Source organism: Kogia breviceps, chromosome 8, assembly GCF_026419965.1.
Source record: "Kogia breviceps isolate mKogBre1 chromosome 8, mKogBre1 haplotype 1, whole genome shotgun sequence".
In the NCBI taxonomy this organism is placed as follows: domain Eukaryota; kingdom Metazoa; phylum Chordata; class Mammalia; order Artiodactyla; family Physeteridae; genus Kogia; species Kogia breviceps.
Genome location: NC_081317.1, coordinates 39464828 through 39485116, shown reverse-complemented (window position 1 = coordinate 39485116; position 20289 = coordinate 39464828). Strand labels below are relative to the sequence as shown.

Sequence of the window (20289 nt, the reverse complement as noted above, 5' to 3'; positions counted from 1 at the left end):
ATTTCAACTTCAAGGTCACACAGCTAAGAAATCTCATCTTGATGACCTTGAATGTGAAGTTTTGTTGAAATCAGAGGCTTTGCTTACATTGGCCAGAATGATTTCAAGCTTCAGAGAGGAGGCCCATTTTAACTTTCTGGGATCCAGAGGCTACGGCCACGGAAGAAACAAGTCTGATTTTTCATGGGCTCCGGGATGAACTGGGTCAGAAAAACACATGAACCTTTCATAGAGCTGCCTCTCACCAGCCTGATCTTCTCATTTTTAGGCGTGTGGGCCAATTGAAAGTGTATTCAAAGACTATCAAATAAGCCTGGGAGGAAAATGTCTATGGTTCCGTCCTGACCACAATAAAGGGATGTTTTTAAAGGAATGAGACAAACTGAATGTGGCCTCCAGGGTCTGCATAGCCCTTCACCTCTGAGGAATGGCTGCCAGGGCTGCTTCTCCTCCATTGGAGGCACCCAGGGATGTTTGACGGTCTTCCTGCCTGTTGCCTAGCAACCCCTGCAGCATTGATTATACATGCTAAGAAATAGCAGCTATTGTCCTTTTTCCTTCTCTAGAAGGAAACGACTGGTTCAAAATCCAAGGTTTTGCATTCAGACTAACAGATGTCAGGTTCCTGTAAATTCTGGCATTGCTTGCCCCAAATGACTTAAGGTTTGAGGGATCCACAGAAGCCAGTTTAAAGTGGGAGCGATCCTAAGGCATGCGCGAGCCCCTCAAGGGTGTATGGGAGGCTGAGCAGGCCTCTCCCATTAGAGTATCTGCTTGTTTGGATCCAGCCGGATTGCCCTTTTCTTGATGTTTTGGATGACCTTTGCTTTGTAGTGAAATGGATTTGTCCCTTTCCACTGAATGACAACTGAAGAACGCACAGAGAGGATATGAGAAGCAGAGAAACTGGTCTTGGATCAAAATGAGTTCCTTTACCTTTAAGTAACTCAGTTGCCAAGGAAACACTGCATCACCATTTCCCTGCATCATCTGTGGATGCCTTAACTAACTTTGGCTCCATCCAACCTGCATTTCAATAGCTACAATTCCTACAACGTTGCCTTGTGCTGTGGATGTGCGCTAATTTTCATTTTTTAAATACAGCCACAAGTGGGCTTTGTAGAATTCATGGCCTCTCTTCCCCCTCTCCACTAACTCAGGTGTACTTCTAGAAACAGAAAATGTGGAACACAAGAGAGGCCTTAGGAATCATATCTATAATCTATAATCCAAGTCCCATGTTTTATAAATGGCAAATCCAAGACCCAGAGAAGTTGAGTGGCTTCCTCAAGGTGTAAGTTAAAGCGAGTCAGAGATTCTGCACAGGAAGACTTGGCGAGATGCGAAATGGTGACATCTGAGTTCAGCAGGCACTTTCTTTAGCATCTAATGAAGGCTTTTTGTTTTTCATGTTTCTGAATATTTGCTTGTCAACAACAGAGGAAATGATGCAAGAGTTTTGGCAGAGTTGACTGATACACCCAGTGGCACGTTACCGTGAGCCAGCCCAAAGTAGCATCCAACACGCTGTGGCCATGCCCGTGCCTGGAGGGCCCCAACGCAGCCTCGGGGCCACACAGCTCCCACTCACCCATCAGCTCTCAGCTAGAGTTACTCCTTCAAGGAGACTTCCCCTTGCTGCTCCCCCGTCTAGGTCAGAACTCCCAGTTCCATGTATTAAGGCATCTGTACTTGTCCTTTACAGCATATGTCAAGGTTGTTAATTATACATGTATTCGTGGGTATGTTTAATCAATGACATGAGTGTCTATCTTCTCCATTAGAGTGGCATATTCTTGGGGGTAGGAACCATGCCTTTTAGCACATTGCCTAACATGTAGTAACAGGCAATAAATGCTTGTTGAATGGATGGATGGATGGATGGATGGGCTGTTGAAATAATAACCTTTTGAAAAAGTAAATAATTGGCAGTTGGCATTTCTAGGTAAGAAATAATTTCATGATATATATATATATGATATAATCTAATGAGAAATCAGTTTAGAAATGATTGAATCACTGTGCAGATATATAGAGCTATTATTGAAATTCTTTAGCTTAACTCATACATTTTGCCAACGAGGTCCAGAGAAGATAAATGACCTATCCAAAATTACATGGCTTGAACGAGATCACTTAATGTCAGACCTAGGACTAAAACTCCGACCTCCTCACCAGCCCCATGCCCACTGTGCACCACGTTTTCACGTACTGAATTCTACACATGCCCTAATAAACCAAACTGAGGAAATTCAACATAATACCACTTATCAAGTAATACAAAAGAGTGTGTAGTTGTGCTTATTTGTGTGTAATGACGAGAGAGATTTTCATGTTTTCCTGGGTAGAAATGTAATTCAAGGGAATAGGTGGAAGTAAGGAAAATGATTCCGGATGAGTCCTTTGGCCTCAGGAGGATACAAGCAAAATACCTGAATCAGCTTTGATAATAAGAGCAGTATAATATTCATTGAAAACCCAACTCAAGCTGGTTTAAGTAGAAAAGGGAATGTATTTGCCCAAGCTACTGGAAGACCTTGCTGCTGGTGCTCTAGCTTCAGGCACTGAAAGATCCAGGGCATCAGCAATTCTCTCTCTCTCTCTCTCTCTCTCTCCATCTCCTGGCTCTGTTTTCTTCTCTGCTGACTGTATTCTCTGGCAGTTTCTCCCCCACACTATGCTAAAGAGTCATCAGCAGTGGCTCTGGGCTTAGATGCCACCATCCTTGCAACCCAAGAGAGCTCTTCTTTCACAACAATTATGCAAAAGTCGAAGGGCCAACTCGTATTGGCTTGTCTTGAGTTGTTTCAACAGTCCCTCCAGCCAAGGGAATAGAGTGTTCTGATTATCTAGGCCTGGGTCACATGCATATCCTTGCAAATGGAAGATGAGGTCAGCTCTAACCACACACATGGACCAAATGTAAGGAGGCATTGGTTCTCTGAAAGAATATTAGAGATGCTAAACAAAAAGACAGGGGAAAGAGATCTGACAGGAAAAACTGAAAGATGAATGACTCAGATAGGACCTGCAGGACCACTGGGCCTCACTGTGAATGAAACAGCTGGGATCCAGAAGCTCACCAGGATCTGAGCTGGCCCTTAGGACGGTCCCTTTGTTATCCTGGCAGGAGGCACTAGGACTCTCCTCCAGGCTTCCCTGCTGAGATGGCGCAGCTGTCTCTCCCCTCTGCTCTTCCCTAGCAGCGGGCTGCTGCCTCCTGCCCACTGCTGCTCCCACGGTCTCTGTTACTCACCTTCAGATTCCTTAAGAAGGAAATACCATGCAACCAGTTACTCCACTCAGTGTTCCTGCCAGGCACCTGCCAGAGGTCCAAGCATCCAAGGTGGTCATGTGACACAGGCGAGGCCACTTATGGGCCAGAAGCAACTAGAGCCAGTTGTCTCAGAATATGTGTAAGGGCAGTAGAAGAGCTCGAAAAAGACGGCTTATCCTTCAGTTCTGGGGCAGGGAAACGATGTGTAAACGAGAAAGAGAGTCCAGAGTTCATTGGTTCAAGTGCTTTCCCCAGGCAAGTTTATTTTCAAGACAGATGGCTATTTTCTTTCTCCTCTCCTTCCTTCCCTCCTTCATTCCCCCCTCCCTCCCTCCCTGCCTCCCTTCCTCCCTTCCTTCCTTCCTTCCTTCCTCCCTTCCCCCCTCCCTCCCTCCCTTCCTTCCTTCCTTCCTTCCTCCCTCCCTTCCTTTCTTCCTTCCTCCCTTCCCCCCTCCCTCCATCCCTCCCTCCCTTCCTTCCTTTGTTCCTCCCTTCCCCCTTCCCTCCCTCCCTCCTTACTTCCTTCCTTCCTCTGTCCCTCCCTCCTTCTTTCCTTCCCCCTCCCCCCTCCCTCCCTCCCTCCCTCCCTCCCTTCCTTCCTTCCTTCCTTCTTTTTATTTTCTACTGATAGTTGTCACATCAGTCCTCATATCTTGACTAACTGTGAAGTCTTTCAGCCATTCCTCCCTCCCCCCATGGCCCCCTCCATTCCTCCACTTAAATTGGTTTGTGAAATCCCTGTTCCCACAAAATAGAAATTGGTGATGACAAGGCTAGTGTATTTCAGAGAACATTTGTCAGTGTTGCCCTAAAAAAATTGATTGTATTCCTTAACAGAATATAATGTTGCAGAAAGTACTATCAATTCCATCTTTACAAGTTTCTGGGAACAGAAATGGTAGAACTTTTAACAGTGGCTTGTTAAAAGGCTTAATCATCTTTATGGTCCGGGCATTGCTTAATAGATTTCTATGTCCTTTAGTGGAAGTGCATTCTTCCCTGGCGCATGTGTGAGTGCATGTGCTTGTGTGTGTGTGTGTGTACGTGCACACCCACATGTGTTGTAGGATGGACAGTAACATTTTCCATGTCAGAATCCCTCTTGTACTTGTCACAGCGGGCCCCCATCATTAAGTTTCTCCATCAATGTTCCTTTCCCGGTAACTTCAACTTTTAACCTTTGATGGGACATCTGTTTTTTGTCTTGTTAATTTGTCCTGTTAACCCTTTTTTTCTGGCTTTTCTCCAATTTATCCACATCTTTTCAGAAATGCTGAAAACAAGCAGTGCATTTCACTCTAATGAGGTCTCATCTGATACCAAACATAGCTGGGGTATTCATTTCACTCCTCTGTATCTCTAGAACATGTGCATTGTGATAGATGGGCTGCCTTTTAATTGACTTTAACATGACGGCAGAACTCATAATCGAGTCATGGTCTACCGTGATCTACCAGCTCCTTTCTATCTAGTGGAATTGTCTCAGTCAATTGTATGCTAGCATAGCTAAAGTCTGTAAATATCTTGCAGTTGTCCATGTCGGAGGCCAACTTCTGATTCACTCTTTTGAGTCAATATTTCTCTAATATGACAGTTGCTATGAATTAGTTTCCCATCTTTCAAAGATTTAGCATTTGTAATATGCAACTTGATGTAATATACATGCACAAACCATCAATTTTATCCCCCAAATTATTGCAAGTATTTTAAAGTGTATGAATTAGAAATTAACCTCATGTTTCCCATTGGATGGTTGGCCTGTTAGATTTGGAACCATGAGAGCACCATTATGAAAATAAACATGGCAGCAGTCAACATCCTGGCTATGAGTCTTGTATTTGATGCTGGCACTTGGTATATAATTAAAGTCCTTGCAAAGGCCAGTTATATATGATTGGCTGGCCTTTGCAGTCAATCATATGTAACTGCAAAGTTACACAGAGTGTTGGTTTCTAAGTACAGCGAGCACTATCTGAGTGTGTGTGTGATCATTACTGTTTTTATACAGTCATCTAATTAGCTTTTACATTTGTAGGAATGTTAGGGAGACAGCTACTACACTCTTCCTAGTTTCTAAGATTTTACTTCTATCAAGCTCTTTCTATCTCTGAATTTATTACAATATACTCCTCAAAAGTTCACTTTTGTAAGTATTGGTTAGAAGCTTCCTCTACTTTTCTTTAGAGAAGACCCTGTAAGTTAGAAGAATCACATAGCCTTGTGACTATGGCTTACCCTAAATACTTGAATAATCATTGCCTGTAAGGACCTTATAAGGACGGTGTCTGCCTTAACTCTATTTCAGTTTAGCATTGTTTTCCAACATTCCCAAGAAGTAGGTTGACCCATTAATAGCTTACTAAGGTGACTTTTATAGAACAGGTCTGTCCAATAGAAGTATGACGTGGACCACAAAAGCAAGCCACATTTCTGTCTTAAAATTTCCTAGTCTACACGTTAAAAAGTAAAAAGAAACAGGTGAAACTCATTGTATTGATGTGTTTTATTTAATTCAACCTCTCTAAAATATCATTTCAATATACTATTAATCTAAAAATATTAATGAGGTATTTCATGCATACCACGTTTTCAGAATCTGAAATCTGTATTTTACACACATCTCAGTTTGGACCGTATTTCAGATGATCACCAACCACATGTGGCTATTGGCTACCATATTGGACAGTGCAGGTCTAGAAGATATCAGAAGAGTAAACAGTCTCCATTAGCAACAGATCTTGACCCAGAAGAGCTTAGGCATGTTGACAAACATTCTTATGCATCTTGGTTGCCTCGTAGGAGGGCTTACTCATTTCCCTCTCTGCTTTAAGCACAGTGGTGTGCATTGGGCATTGTGAGGTTTTGGCATAATAATCTCTTCTTTTTTTTCCTCTTTCACCTTAACTCTGTTTCTATGCTCTCTAAAAAGTATAGGAGAATAATATGACATCAGTATATTAAAAAGGACACATGGGCTTCCCTGGTGGCGCAGTGGTTGGGAGTCCGCCTGCCGATGCAGGGGACACGGGTTCGTGCCCTGGTCCGGGAGGATCCCACATGCCGCGGAGCGACTAGGCCCGTGAGCCATGGCCGCTGAGCCTGTGCGTCCGGAGCCTGTGCTCCGCAACGGGAGAGGCCACAGCAGTGAGAGGCCCGCATACCGCAAAAAAAAAAAAAAAAAAAAAAAAAAAAAAAAAGGACACAATCTTCGTGTTACCTTGTGCCTCCTAAACCACCTATACTTTGAAATGCACAATCATTTGTCATGGCTCACAATATCCAATCACACCAATGATTTCAAATAAGTGTTCTTGCCTCCCGTACCAGCTTCGCATTAGCCTTACTATTCTGCAGAAGCATTTCATACGAATGTTAAGCTTCCTTTTGTTTTTATTTTCTTACTTCTATTTTACTTTCACTAGTTTCTCAGTTCTGTGCCCGACTTTATGTCATGCTAATCCACTCTTCCAACTCTGACTCAGTGTGTACTCCAGGCAGCAACTCGCTGCAGCTCAGGATAAGACCTCTCCCTTGAGAATGTCTTCAGAAAGGATGGCATCTTTAGAGTGTCAGGCGATTCACCAGGAATAAGAAGAAATGAAGCTACAAAGCAGACACTAGGAATAAGAAAATAGCAATGCTCAGTGATGGGGCAAATATGCCTGTCAAAATGAAACTTCAGTGGAGGGAGTTGTCAGTGAGGGAAGCTGCCGCCTCATGTCCATTGCCAAGGGACACAATCAGCCATGGTGCTAAAACAGAGATGAATTCTATAAATAGGGTTGATAGCAGGATTTTTCCAGCTTCTGATTGCTGTCTGGCTATGGTTCCACACTTAGAAAAATTCTGTCCTTCGAGTGCCAAATTCAGAAGATGATTTTGCCCAACTCGTTACCGCCATATTTTCTGAATCTCTTAAAATAGAATTGGATTATAATTTAGAAAAAGAACTTGACATGTAAAAATGGATGGGCACATAGGATGAGGCCAGGTTTGTGAAATGCATTTGTCCCATGAATAGTGAAATCTCCTCTCTTAAATTCAAAAATGTTACTGAAGCACAGTTTTTAACATTGCACTAAGAGTGGAGTCTCTTCCCATAGGATTTTGCTTTGAGGAAATGGAAATATGAAATGCTTGTTAAGTCTTTCAGTTTGGTGCCTCCCCAGTGAAAATCCTATCTTCTTTCCCACTCTACCCCACTGTCTGACATCCCCCCACTTCTTTCTCTAACACACACTCTCACACACACACACACACACACACACACACACACACGCACACAACTTAGCATTCTTGAATCAACACTACCTAGCTGAAACTTGAGAAGAAAATTTACATGCAGAATTTGTTCATGTTTTGTAATAATGACCTGAAAGTTTCATTTGCCTTCTCCAACACACTGTTAAAGATGGACCAAGGCCATAGAAATAAGCTATCTCAGTGACTCAGAGAAGCCCCTGCATAAAAAGACTGGATCTCTGAGAAAACTCTGCAGGCTTCAAGGGATTTCAGGAGGGAACCAGTGGCAGACTCAGGGGGCACTTTCATGCCTTGGACCGCCTTATCCATGCACCTTTTGGCCTTCTTGGATCCTAGCGTGAGCAAATTAAATGCAACTTGGTTGGAGTTTCAAATTCAAATCTCCCAAATATCTATCTGTACCAGGGAGCCTGGGAGGCATCTCAACTTAGTCTATCTCATCCAATCCTTCCAGGGACCCTGTGAAGTAGATGATATTGTTACCCCCACCCTACAGGAGAGAAAACCAGAGTTCAGAGAGGTCCAGAGCAGAGCCAAAGTCTGTGTTCTCCTTTCAGCCAAAGGCAGATCCTCACACTATGGTACCCAAAGGGGAGGAGTTCTAGCTTCTCTTCAAAAGGTCCAGGTTTAAACCCTGGCTCATTGCACAAATAAATCTTGAATATCTGCCATGTGCCTGGCGCCATGCCCAATGCCGGCAGCGCAGAGGTGGAAGGCACAGTCCCTGGGTCAAGAAGCTCACCATATACACCAGAGATAAGCAAATAAACATGCAGTGAGAATGTACTCTGACTGGCAATATGATAGAGGTGGGTACGAGGTGTACCTAGAAGGGTCATCCAACCTAGCCTGGGAGGCCAGGCTGCGGGGATGTGACAATGATGAGGGGGTCAGCGAATGTTTCTCAGAAAGGTGATGGCCAAGCCCAGTCTTGGAGGACTGTTAGGTATTAGCCAGGTGTATTAGTTCTTATGGCTACTGTAACAAACTACTACAAACTCAGTGGCCTAAACAACACAAATTATTTCTCTCACAGTTCTGGAGGCAGAAGTCTGAAATCAGTTTACTTAGTTAAAGTCAAGATATCCTGGCTCCTTCTGGAGGGTCTAGGGTAGAATTTGTTTTCTTGCCTTTTCCAGCGTTTAGAATTGCCCACATTCCTTGGCTCATGGCCTCTTCTTCCTTCTTCAAAACCAGCAGCACAGCATCTTCTCTCCTCTCTGGCCTCTGCTTCTATCCTAATAGCTTCTCTCTCTTGCCTCTCCTGCCAGTCTCTTATAAGGACCCTTGTTTACGATGACACTGGGGCCCACTCGAATAATCCAGTCTCATTTCCCCACATCAAGATCCTTATATCTGCAAAGCCCCTTTTGCTCCCTGGTGGAGCAGTGGTTAAGAATCCTCCTGCCAATGCAGGGGACGCGGGTTCGAGCCCTGGTCCGGGAAGATCCCACATGCCGAGGAGCAATTAAGCCCGTGCACCACAACTACTGATCCTGAGCTCTAGAACCTGTGAGCCACAACTACTGAAGCCCACGCTCCACAACTACTGAAGCCTGCGTGCCTATAGCCCACGCTCCACAACAGAAGCCACTGCAGTGAGAAGCCCGCACACTGCAAAGAAGAGTAGCCCATGCTCTCCACAACTGGAGAAAGCCCGTGTGCAGCAACAAAGACCCAACGCAGCCAAAAAATAAATAAATTTATAAAAAAGTCCCTTTTGCCATGTAAGGTAACATATTCATAAGTTACAGGGATTAGGATGCGGATACCTTTGGGGCGGGACATTATTCAACCTCCAACACCAGTGACCCTGACCAAGTCAGCATCCCAGGTAGAGGGATGAACACGGGCAGGGGCAGGGGGGCATGGCCCGTGTCACTTGGGCAGCTGCAGACATTTCATAAGGTGGAAGCATAAGTTTCAAGACAGGCATGTCAAGAGATCAAGTTGTACAGAGATGCAGGGGAGCCAGTTCATTCAGGCATTGTGTTTGGAGCTTGAATTATCATTGTGATTTATCACTCTATTTGCTCATCAATGTCTGAGGCCCCTGTTTGGGTCATTGTCTTCTTGATGCCACCGCAGCTCTGGTCAGTGACTGACACAGGACAGGAACTCAGCATGTGTGCGTGGCACCAACAAATGCCAGCTGTGCCCTGCTGTGACACCGTGGTGGGTGAGCAGAGAACTAGAGGCACCAGAGGCCAGCTGGCATGCTCCTGGACATTGTCTTTGTGGCAGCATGACTGACCTTCTTGAGCTCACTGCAAGGCTATTTCCTGAGCCAGCAGTGTGTGTGGGTACAAGGTGGGGAAGGCTTTTCGGAGAACTTACATAATAAAGACTGGCAAAGTTATCATTGTTGAAGCTGGAAGATGGGTACATGAGGGGTCATTATGATCTCTGTACTGAATATTTCCATAATATAAAGCTTTACAAAGGTTATATGAGCAGAGGTGTGGTGTGCAGAGCAGCCTAGAAAGTACAACCAGCCCCCAAATGGGAGAGATGTCCGAGGTAGTAATTGGGACCAGGGTTAAAAAGGATGAAGGTGATAAAAAGTTAATGTCTGCACCTTGTACCAGTCAGAATGCCCATCATCAAAAAGTCTACAAATAATAAATGCTGGAGAGGATGTGGAGAAAAGGGAACCCGTCACATTGTTGGTGGGAATGTAAACTGGTACAGCCACTATGGAGAACAGTATGGAGGTTCCTTAAAAAACTAAAAACAGATTTACCATATGATCCTGCAATCCCACTCCTAGGCATATATCTGGAAAAGCAGAAAACTCTAATTCTAAAAGATACATGCACCCCAGTGTTCACAGCAGCACTATTTACAATAACCAAGGCATGGAAGCAACCTAAATGTCCATTGGCAGATGAATGAGTAAAGAAGATGTGGTACATATGTACAATGGAATATTACTTAGCCCTTTAAAAGGATGAAATAATGCCATTTGCAGCACTATGGATGGATCTAGAGATTATCATACTAAGTGAAGTCAGACAGAGAAAGAAAAATATTCGTGGAATCTAAAAAATGATACAAATGAACTTATTTGCAAAACAGAAATAGACTCACAGACATAGAAAACAAACTTATGGTTACCAAACGGGAAAGGAGTGGGGGGGAATGGATAAATTGGGAACTTGGGTTTAACAGATACAGATACACACTACTATATATAAAACAGATAAACAAGGACCTACTGTAAAGCACAGGGAACTATATTCAATATCTTGTAAAAAGTTCATGTCTGTCACTTAATGAAAGAACATCTATGTAAATCCTTCATAAATTAAACCTTTGCGTACCCAGAAGGAACTTTTCCTCAGTTATTCATACAAACATTATTTCCTCAGGAATTAGGCTAGTTTTTCAATCTTTTGGGTGATACATGAGATGAATGTCCTTCCCATCCAGGAACCTCAAAGCCCCCTAAAGGAATTCCTCTCAATGCAGCTTCCCTCTCATGCCCTCAGTCTAAGCTGTGTTGGTTTTGTCCTCTCTGCCCCTGGTCCCCAGACGCTGAAGGATGCCAGTGACAATGCACGCAAGGACTTCCACCGCGAGGCCGAGCTGCTGACCAACCTCCAGCACGAACACATCGTCAAGTTCTATGGCGTCTGCGTGGAGGGTGACCCGCTCATCATGGTCTTTGAGTACATGAAGCACGGGGACCTCAACAAGTTCCTCAGGTATGGGGGGCACCAGGGGCCATGGGCTCCGGACAGCCTGGGGGTGAGGAAATGGGGCTTCCTGGGAAGGACCAAGGGGCCCTTGGACCCTTCTCTGGAACAGCCTGTCCTGGTGACATCTACTACAGAGAAAGAACCTGAGGCCACTGCATTGCTCCTTTTCCTGAATCAACAAACTCTACATAATGTTATACTAATGATTCCACTCCCTTTCTCCTGTGTTTATTGAGCATTGGTTCATTAAATGGTACATGCCATGTGCATTTGAGATGGTCCTTAGGCTCTGTAGGAGTTTGCCAGGTGGATAAGGGAGGAATGTTATTTGGAAACAGCAAGAGTTCAGGCACCCAGGTGTCACAGGGAAAGGTCTGGTCTGGTGAGAGTGAAGAGTCTGGAGATGCCAGACAACACAAGAAACCAGGGCAAGGGGAGGTAGAAAAGGGGGTAGGAGGAGTCACAGCTGGAAAGGTGAGCATTTGGACTTTACTCTGAGGACAGAAAGAAGAACCAGGAAGTCAGTCGGTCAGAGCATCGAGTGAAAAGAACAGAATCGAAAGAGCAAAACATCTAGGAGGAAGGAGGTAAAACGACATTGGACAGGACCATTGAAGACTGAGGATTGGGGCCCTTATTGAGTTCCGGAGGTCAGAAAAAGATGGTCAGCTTCAACATGAGGGGTTTTGTGACCAGAGGGGAAAACTGGAAGGCAGCAAAGCGAGGAAAGGGAAAATGTTGAGAATAAAAGGGAGTCGTTGGGTTGTTAAATAGCGTTGTAACTTGGATTTCTAGCATTGGCCTAATTGGGTTTTGGTTCAGCAGTGGGTTCTCAGGAAGTCCCTTCCTTGGGGTGATGGGTGCGGGGGCCAGCGAGGGGCCGCAGGATAGAGCAAGTGAGAGACAGTTTAGAATGTGCATAACCGGGGGTGGGGTGCGCGGATGGGCGACGCTGCTTTGAAACAGTGAGGACAACGTGCAAAGTAAAAGGGTTGCAGGGCAGTGTCTCTCGAGGAGATAGTAATGATCCGGGCAGCATGTTCAGCTGGAGTTGAATCTCAGCTCTGGCATTTATTAGCTGAATGACCTTGGGCAAGTCTCTTAGCTGTTCTGATGATAATATTGAGCCAGCAGGGTAGGCGTGAGGGCTGAATTAGAATAAATAGAAAGCTCGTAGCATAGGAGCAAGTAGGAAGTTTTCAACAAGCAGAAGATTGAATTCTGCTAGTAATGATTTCTACTCATACACCAGCTGAGAGAAATCAAAAGGAGAGCTGAGTTTGATGAGAGAGACAGAGGAAGCTGGTGGTCAATATTCTGGATCCCATAGTTAGTGTTCTCATCCTGTATCTACCAGGCGAGAGAAGAAATGTGCTGATCCAGACCCTCCTTGGTGAAGAAAAACAAGCGATGCTTTCATTTGTATTAAGCTGAGGCACAATGGAAGCTGAACATTTACGATCTCAAACAATGGAAAGAGTAAGAGGTCCCAGTACTGAGGGCTGGGAGACCCGCGTTCTCCCTCCTATTCAGCATCAGCTGCTTGGGTCCCTTGGGTGGGTCCCCAGCCACACCACCTCGGCCACCTGAACTCTCAGGTGGGTCTGAGTTAGATCCTCTAAAAGCACATCTGTCTCTAGCATACTGTTTTCTTTAAAATATAACTAATCTTTGAAAGATTAGTATAATTTAGGAGAAATAAGAAAGATGTTCCTCACTGGCCTCAGTTTCCTCACCTGTGAAAGGGGTGTGATAACACCCATTTCAAGGCCTAGTGTCAGGACTCTTGTGATGGCAGGTAATCAATAGATGTTGTCCCCACAACCGTTCTTTGATACATTTTCCTCCTTATTTTGGCTGAGACGTCCATAATCCCGGGGAAGTGACGCCTTTTGCGTTACAGCAGCACCTAGACTGCTCTGTCCTCCTCTAGTTTCTACGGGCATTGAAGAGAGCTTCCCACAGAAATCGGCACCAGTAGCTTCATGCAGCCCCTGGAAGGTTCAGGAACTGTACAGTTTAAGGAATAAGTCAATTGCCGAGAGAACAGTGGAAGGGTGAGAGAGTACTGCTGTGTTTAGAAGTGTCATCCCATGGTTTGTACAGTCTGGATCATTTTGACCATCCCTAGCCTTGTGAATACACGTGCACAGGTGATAGGAGAGAGGATGATGAGAGCTTTTGCACATTATCTTGACATATCTAATGTGAAAGGAAGAAAAGAAGCTGAATTTGGTCGAGGTCTGCTGCTTATAGAGCTAATTTCCTTTGTTCCCATGTTTTAGGATATGTCCCTAATTTAAAATGGTACTTTCCAAAAACTGTAGCATAATAAATTCAGATGTGCTCACCTGGATGCAATTAAATGCCTCTGTGAGCTCAGACTCTGTGTGTGTGTGTGTGTGTGTGTGTGTGTGTGTGTGTGTGTGTGTGTGTGTGTTGATTCTTTCCCTGTCAGTTCCATCCCTTGCTCTCCTTCCCGCCTTCCAGAAGGAGCAGGCACCTAATTCTCCCTTGGCAGCTTGCACAGGGCATGCAGCTGTTGAAAACCTCCTCTGCTCCATTTCAGAATCTGCTGAACTCCGGGAACAAGAGGTTTTCCATAGCAAGAATCAGGTTCTCAGGTCCAAGGATATGCTGTGAACTACAGTCTGTCCTCTCTTTCTGGAAGGGAACCCAGTCCTTACACTGCCATGAATGTGTCCCCAAGTGTCATTGGAACTGCCCTATAAAGACAGATGTCTACATTTATCCTCCCACCATTTTTATTCATCCCAAAGCCATGCATTGAGGACCAACATCTCCAGGCCCTATGCTAGGTTGGCTGGGAGATGAGCAGTCAAACATTGTCCTTGCTTTTAAGGAGATGACAATTTTTCCCCTTAGAATTCTCCTGAATTCCCTTCCAATGAGGGGAAGATAGAGACAGCTTTTTTTTTTTCTTCAAGCAATAACAGCTATTTATTGGGAATTCCCTGGTGGTCCAATAGTTAGGACTCAGCGCTTTCACTGCTGGGGCCAGGTTTGATCCCTGGTCGGGGAACTAAGAAGATCCCTCAAGCTGCGTGGCAAGGCCAAAAAAAAAAAAAAAAAAAGCTATTTATTTATTGACCTTTCTAAGCATTGTAAATGTTTTACGTGTATCAACATAGTAAACTATTATTACCATCATTTCCATATTACAGTTGAAGAAAGTGAGTCAAGCAGCTAGTGAGTGACAGAGTTGAGATTCACCTCATAGCCAGGGCTGCAAAACCCATAGTCTTAACCGTGTCAGTACTTCCTCTTGAAGTGGCCATTAAAAAAACAGAAGGAAAGCAGTGTTCTGTAGAATTCTGGAGCCAGAGGAATGTGGCTAAGTGCTGCCGTCACCCCCATTGGGAGGCAACAGGCCGAACAAGGCAAGGGGGGCAGCCTCCCTCGTTGGAATCCCGCTGAAGCTACTACCTGCTCTCCAAGCCAGGGCACCGGTGATGCTTTCCCCTCTTAAGGCTTGTTCTCCTGGAAGAGGTGAAATATGTTTTTATTTCCAAGAGCTGAGGGGTAACCTGTGGAGTGAAGCAAAGTGAAGCAAAGCAGCATTGTTTATCCTCCTCTTAAGAACCTGTTTAGAAGATTTGCCTGGCCTGTTTTTACAGCAGGATTTTCTGCTCAAGCAAAGCACTCAAAGGCTTCTTCTATTAAAATGAGCCTTGTTCAAATACCCAGAACCAAGCAGGAGAAATGGCTGGTTAAAAATGCAGGAGCCTGCCCCAACCCACAGGAAAGGAGGTGGAGTGCAGAGGGCCCTGAAGGGCGCCAGCTTTCTGGTGCTGCAGAGTGGAAAGCTGGCAGATGGGGGCTTTGCACAGAGGTGGCCTTTTGTGCTTGGCCTCTAACTTTTCCTCTTTCCTGGAGTCTTTGCAACAGACAGATTCTTAGAGGAGTCTAGATTTCTGGAGCTGAAATAAGGCTGTGAAAAATCAACAACTTATTTTACTCTTTGAACTAACTCTATAAAGATTTCATCCTGGCCTATATTCTCTGGGTGTTTCAGGATTTCCCATAATTTATGTGCATCCCTAGGTCCTTTTCCTGGTTTCTCCTACGATGAGTGATAACACTGTCACTTTCCCCTGCCCCTTCAGTGCTAGGAAGGGTTGGGCTTGAGTGACCTTTAGTGAGGTGGGCGGGGCCAACCCTGAGAGCCCCATCACAGGCCAACCACAAAAAGAAATGCACAGATGATAACCTGTGTTTTCGTATCACCATCCATTTCTTTTTTTAAAGAAAACTTTGTTTGCAAAGCCTTTCTCTCCAGCTTTCCAATGAAAGTCTACAAAGCACCATACAAGCAGAGTCTCAAGTATCCCCTGTCAGTGTAATATTATTAGGAAGGTGTAGTCAGTATTCCCACTTTACAGAATGAGGAAACAGGCCCAGAGATGTTCTGTAGCCTACCTGAGCTCACAGCTAGCATGTTAGAAGGAGATCACATTCAGTTCTGATAACCCAGCGCCTTGGCCGCTGCACTGTAAGACTTCTTACTCCAGAGGGAGATTCTGAGCTGGAGAGAGCCCGAAGTTTTTCCCGTATTCTCCTCCATGTGACCATTGGCAGTCGGGGCTGTAGTTTGAATGGAGGTGAAATAAATGTGTCAAGACTTGCCTTGTACAAAAACAGCAATGGCTAAATCCAGATATTCAGAGATAAAAGGAACCTAAATGATCACCCAACATAATAACCCTATGGATTTTTGCCTAATAGGGAAATTACAGACTGGACAAGTTAAAAGTATTCTCCAGATCATGGGGCTGGACACCGCGAGGACTGGGAAACTCCTCACCTCCTTGTCCAGTGCTTGTTCTCTGAAAATGCAAGAATGAATGATCTGGTGACAGCGTGTTTTGGAAACCACTGTGGGTGGAGCCATGATGGGAGGGGCTATGGGGCTGGTGGGTTGGAGGAGGGGCAAAACGAGCTGGATGTTCTTGGGTCATTCTGGCTCTCTTATTTTCAAATACTCATATAGCTCTGGACCTCCACAGGTGGGGTCACCCACTTTAAATTCTAAAATTTAGAATCCTCTATGTTTGTTTTAAGTGCTTCCAACTGTCCTGAAGGAGATCTTCTCCCTTGTTTCCCTTTGGGAGACAGAAGCCCTTTGACTCCTGCCCTGGCAGGTCCAGCAGCAAAAGACACCTTTACTCCTTGCCCTGCAGCACCCCTCAGGCCATCAGGGGCAGTGACTCCAGTCGGCTCAGCAGGGTTCCGGGGTGGGGAATTCGGAAAGGGGGGTGGGAGCGGTTCATGATAGCTTCCTAAGACTGGGACCCTCCCCTCCCTGAAGCACATGCCAGTGGTAAGATGCCTTAAGTTGTCACATAGCTGGGAAAAGGCTGGGTGTGTAAGACAGAAGATAAAGAAGGTATAAGACACCATGCTTCACCGCTCCCCCCTGTCCCCTGCCGTAGTGTGGGGAATAAGAATTGCCCCAGTAAAAGAATAAATGTATTGTGATTCAAAAGGCTCTCCTATGTGGTGCCCAGGACATGTGTTGAGCTGGAGGTCAGGGGTAGGGGTGGGCCAAAGGAGATGGTATTTTTCACTGGGAATGAATGTCCGGGATGAGGATGCCCTGGGATTCTGCTGAGTTGGGCTTGGGGATAACATGGGCAGTTTGAAGCCATGTTGGGCCACAGAGAAGGTGGAGTAGGGGAGAGCAGATCTGCACTCTGGAGGGGGTGAGGGCCCTCTGCTGCAGCATGTGGCTGGGAGGACAGAGTTGGGGCTCCTGCTGGGGTGCAGTGACCCCTCATTCCAGGAGAGCCAAACTCTTCCCCCAGTGTTTTATTTTGATTTGGGTATTTTTGTTTGCTTGTTTTTTGCTTCGTCTACCCACTGCTTTTCAGGGTCTTGGGATCTAGCCAGTGCCTGACCCCAGCATAGTTCCAGAACCCTAAAATGTGAACTTGTCTGTGTGTCGAGGGGGGCACTGTTCAGACCCACATAGCCTTGGAAATGCTAGACTTTCTGGGAAATAAAGCATAGGGGCTCTGGAGGCTTTAGAGATAAAACTGTGGGTGGAGCATCCTTCCCTCCTCTTTTGCTAAGTCACGCAGGATCTTTCCGCACCAGCAGCTGATGTGGGGCAAGTACCCCTCAAGGCAAAGAGCTGAGGCTCCAGCAAGGCCTTCTCTCTTCTCCCCAGGGCGCACGGACCTGACGCCGTGCTGATGGCCGAGGGCAACCCGCCGACGGAGCTGACGCAGTCGCAGATGCTTCACATCGCCCAGCAGATCGCTGCGGGCATGGTCTACCTGGCGTCCCAGCACTTCGTGCACCGAGACCTGGCCACCCGGAACTGCCTGGTGGGCGAGAACCTCTTGGTGAAGATTGGGGACTTCGGCATGTCCCGGGACGTGTACAGCACTGACTACTACAGGGTGAGTGCCTGTACCGAAGAAGAGACCCCAGGGCCATCCTTCCCTGGGGGCCCCTCGTTGTATTAGTTTGCTAGGGCTGCCACAACAAAATACCACAGACTAAGTGGCTTACACAACAGAAATTGATTTTCTCACAGTTCTAGAGGCTAGAAGTCCAAGATCAAGGTGATGGCAGCATTGGTTTCTTCTAAGGCTTCTCTCCTCGGCTTACAGACGGTGCCTTCTCACTATGTACACCCTCACTTGGTCTTTTCTCTATGCACGGGCATCCCTGGGGTCTCTCTCTGTGTCTAAATTTCCTCTGCTTATAAGGACGCCAGTCAGACTGGATTAGAGCCCACCCTAACGGCCTCATTTTAGCTTAATCACCTCCTTAAAGGCCCTATCTCCAAATGCAGCTGTGTTCTGGGATTCTAGGGGCTAAGCCTTCTACATATAAATTTGGGGGAAACACAGCTGAGTCCACAACACCATCCTGCTCTTTCCATGGCTCTCCAGAGCTGTGTGTGAGATCTCCAAGAGGAAAGTTCTCAACATGAGAGTTCTGCCAGGGGAAACCTTGGAAAAATTCCAGGACGTCATGAGGTTAAAGGATTTTGAGGTTTGGATTTGATTCTGTGAAACTATGCCAGGAGTCTTTGTTTGAGGCTTGATCTAAGGTGAACTTGTTCACCTAAATGAAAGTACGCTAAGACCCTGGAAGTTCCCACTCAGAACCATCTTGGCTGAAAGTGGATTGGCTGGTGGCCATCTTGGTAAGAGGTTCTGTCCTACCGAGTCTGCCTGGGGTTCCACCATTTGAAACACTAACATCTAGAGTTATAGACAATAATTCAAATCCACTGATTACCTGGAGTTGGCATCCTTGGCATGTTAGATTTGTTAACTGACATCTCAGAACTTGGGTATGAAAGAAAAGGGTTATTTCTGGAAACTGGGAAGTCATGATATTGAAGATTTGGGTTGTGTTCTACCACCTCAAACCACCAATTTTGTGTTCTTGTTGTTCTTCTTGATTTTTAAAGGGAGAGGGATGTAGGAAGAAAAAGAAATACATGTTCTAGAAATATATTACCTAAGAGGATAAAACTTAGAACTCCACTAACTTTCATACTAGGTTAGGGCTGGTGAACAAAATGCCTGTTCTCGCCTTTGCTCTGCCCTTTATGATTTATGTTTGAGGAGGAGCCTTCTCAGTTTGTCTCCTATACTCCTTCCTGCAGCCTCCCTCACCTCCAGTGCCTCTGCCCTTTAATTGAGCTGATTTTCCTACAATTAGTCTAAGACAATAAATCCATTACCTTGCTGCGTATTCTTCTATAGGTTGATTTGTGGGGTTTCTTCCTTTGTCACCTTGATGAGCATTGTCCACGTTTTATATAGCAAGAAAGGATGGAGACCAAATTGTAAAGGATTTTCTTGGGTGTATTTGCAGGAAACATGGGCAGTCTTAACTTCAGGTGTTCGAAACAGAGCTGCAGAGCACCTGTCCTGAGTCTAGCAATGACTGACTAGTTTATTCCAGATAGCTAAAACATGGCGGGAGGTTACCTGCCAATGGAGGCATCTTCTCTGTTAGCTCTGCTTCCTTGGCAGGAAGGGGGGATAGGGGTGTTTCCCGGTCTCAGGAGACGAAGGAACACATGAGTTCTTCCTTAAGAAATCTTTGCTGATCTTGATGAGCATCCAAGGAAGAAACACGTGGCCCAAACAATAGCTCTCCCTTTCTCAGTAAGTTAATAAAGGTTTCAGAGTGCCTGGCACAAAATAAGTGCTTGATAAATCTTTTCAACCTTATCGTTATCCAAATCGATAAAGTTATGCTTCATTCTCAAAACCGGGACTGAACTAGGTAGAACTCAGTGTCCTTTTCTACAATCTCTAGAAAAATAATTCAGAGGAAAAAGACTGAAAAGCTCAATTAAATGAAGATAAATTACCCAATTAAAAAATAGGCAAAGGATTTAAGTTTCTTTTGGTGTCCCCAAAGAAAATGTACAAATGGCCAATAAGTACATAAAATGATGCTCAACATCATTAGTCATTAGGGGAATGTAAATCAAAACCACAGTGAGGTACCACTTCACATCCACTTGGCAAAACAGACAATAAGAAGTGTTAACGGGGATGTGGAGAAATTGGAACCCTCATAAAGTGCTGGCGGGAATGTAAAATGATGCAGCTGTTTTGGAAATTGTTTGGCAGTTCTTCAAAATGTTCAACACAGAGTCACCATATAACCCAGTAATTCTACCCCTAGGTATATACCCAAGAGAATTGAAATCATATGTTCACACGCACACAAACTTGTACACAAACGAAATAGCAGCATTATTCATTATAGTTCAAAGGTGGAAACAATTTCAGTGTCCATTAACTGTTGAACAGATAAAATGTGGTCATCCATATGATGGGCTATTGTTCATTAATTAAAAGGAATGAAGTACTTATTCATGCTACAATGTGGATGAAGCTTGAAAACACTATGGTGAGTGCAGAAAGCCAAGCACAAAAGATCACATACTACATGCTTCCATTTATATGGAATGTCCAGAATAGGCAAATCCATACAGACAGAAAATATATTAGTGGTTGCCAGGAGCTGAGGGGCAATGGGGAATGA

The 20289-nt window shown here is 45.1% G+C and overlaps 1 protein-coding gene across 12 annotated transcripts in view; it reads left to right on the top strand.

The window, feature by feature from the left end:
- Nucleotides 1-20289, top strand: part of NTRK2 (neurotrophic receptor tyrosine kinase 2) — a 371518-nt gene that overhangs the window by 282824 nt on the left and 68405 nt on the right. For all 12 annotated transcript variants that reach the window (XM_067041231.1, XM_067041225.1, XM_067041227.1 and 9 more), the window contains 2 exons: nt 11075-11247; nt 17432-17666. In XM_067041231.1, coding sequence (XP_066897332.1) covers nt 11075-11247; nt 17432-17666 — 408 coding nt within the window. The remainder of the gene's footprint in view (nt 1-11074; nt 11248-17431; nt 17667-20289) is intronic.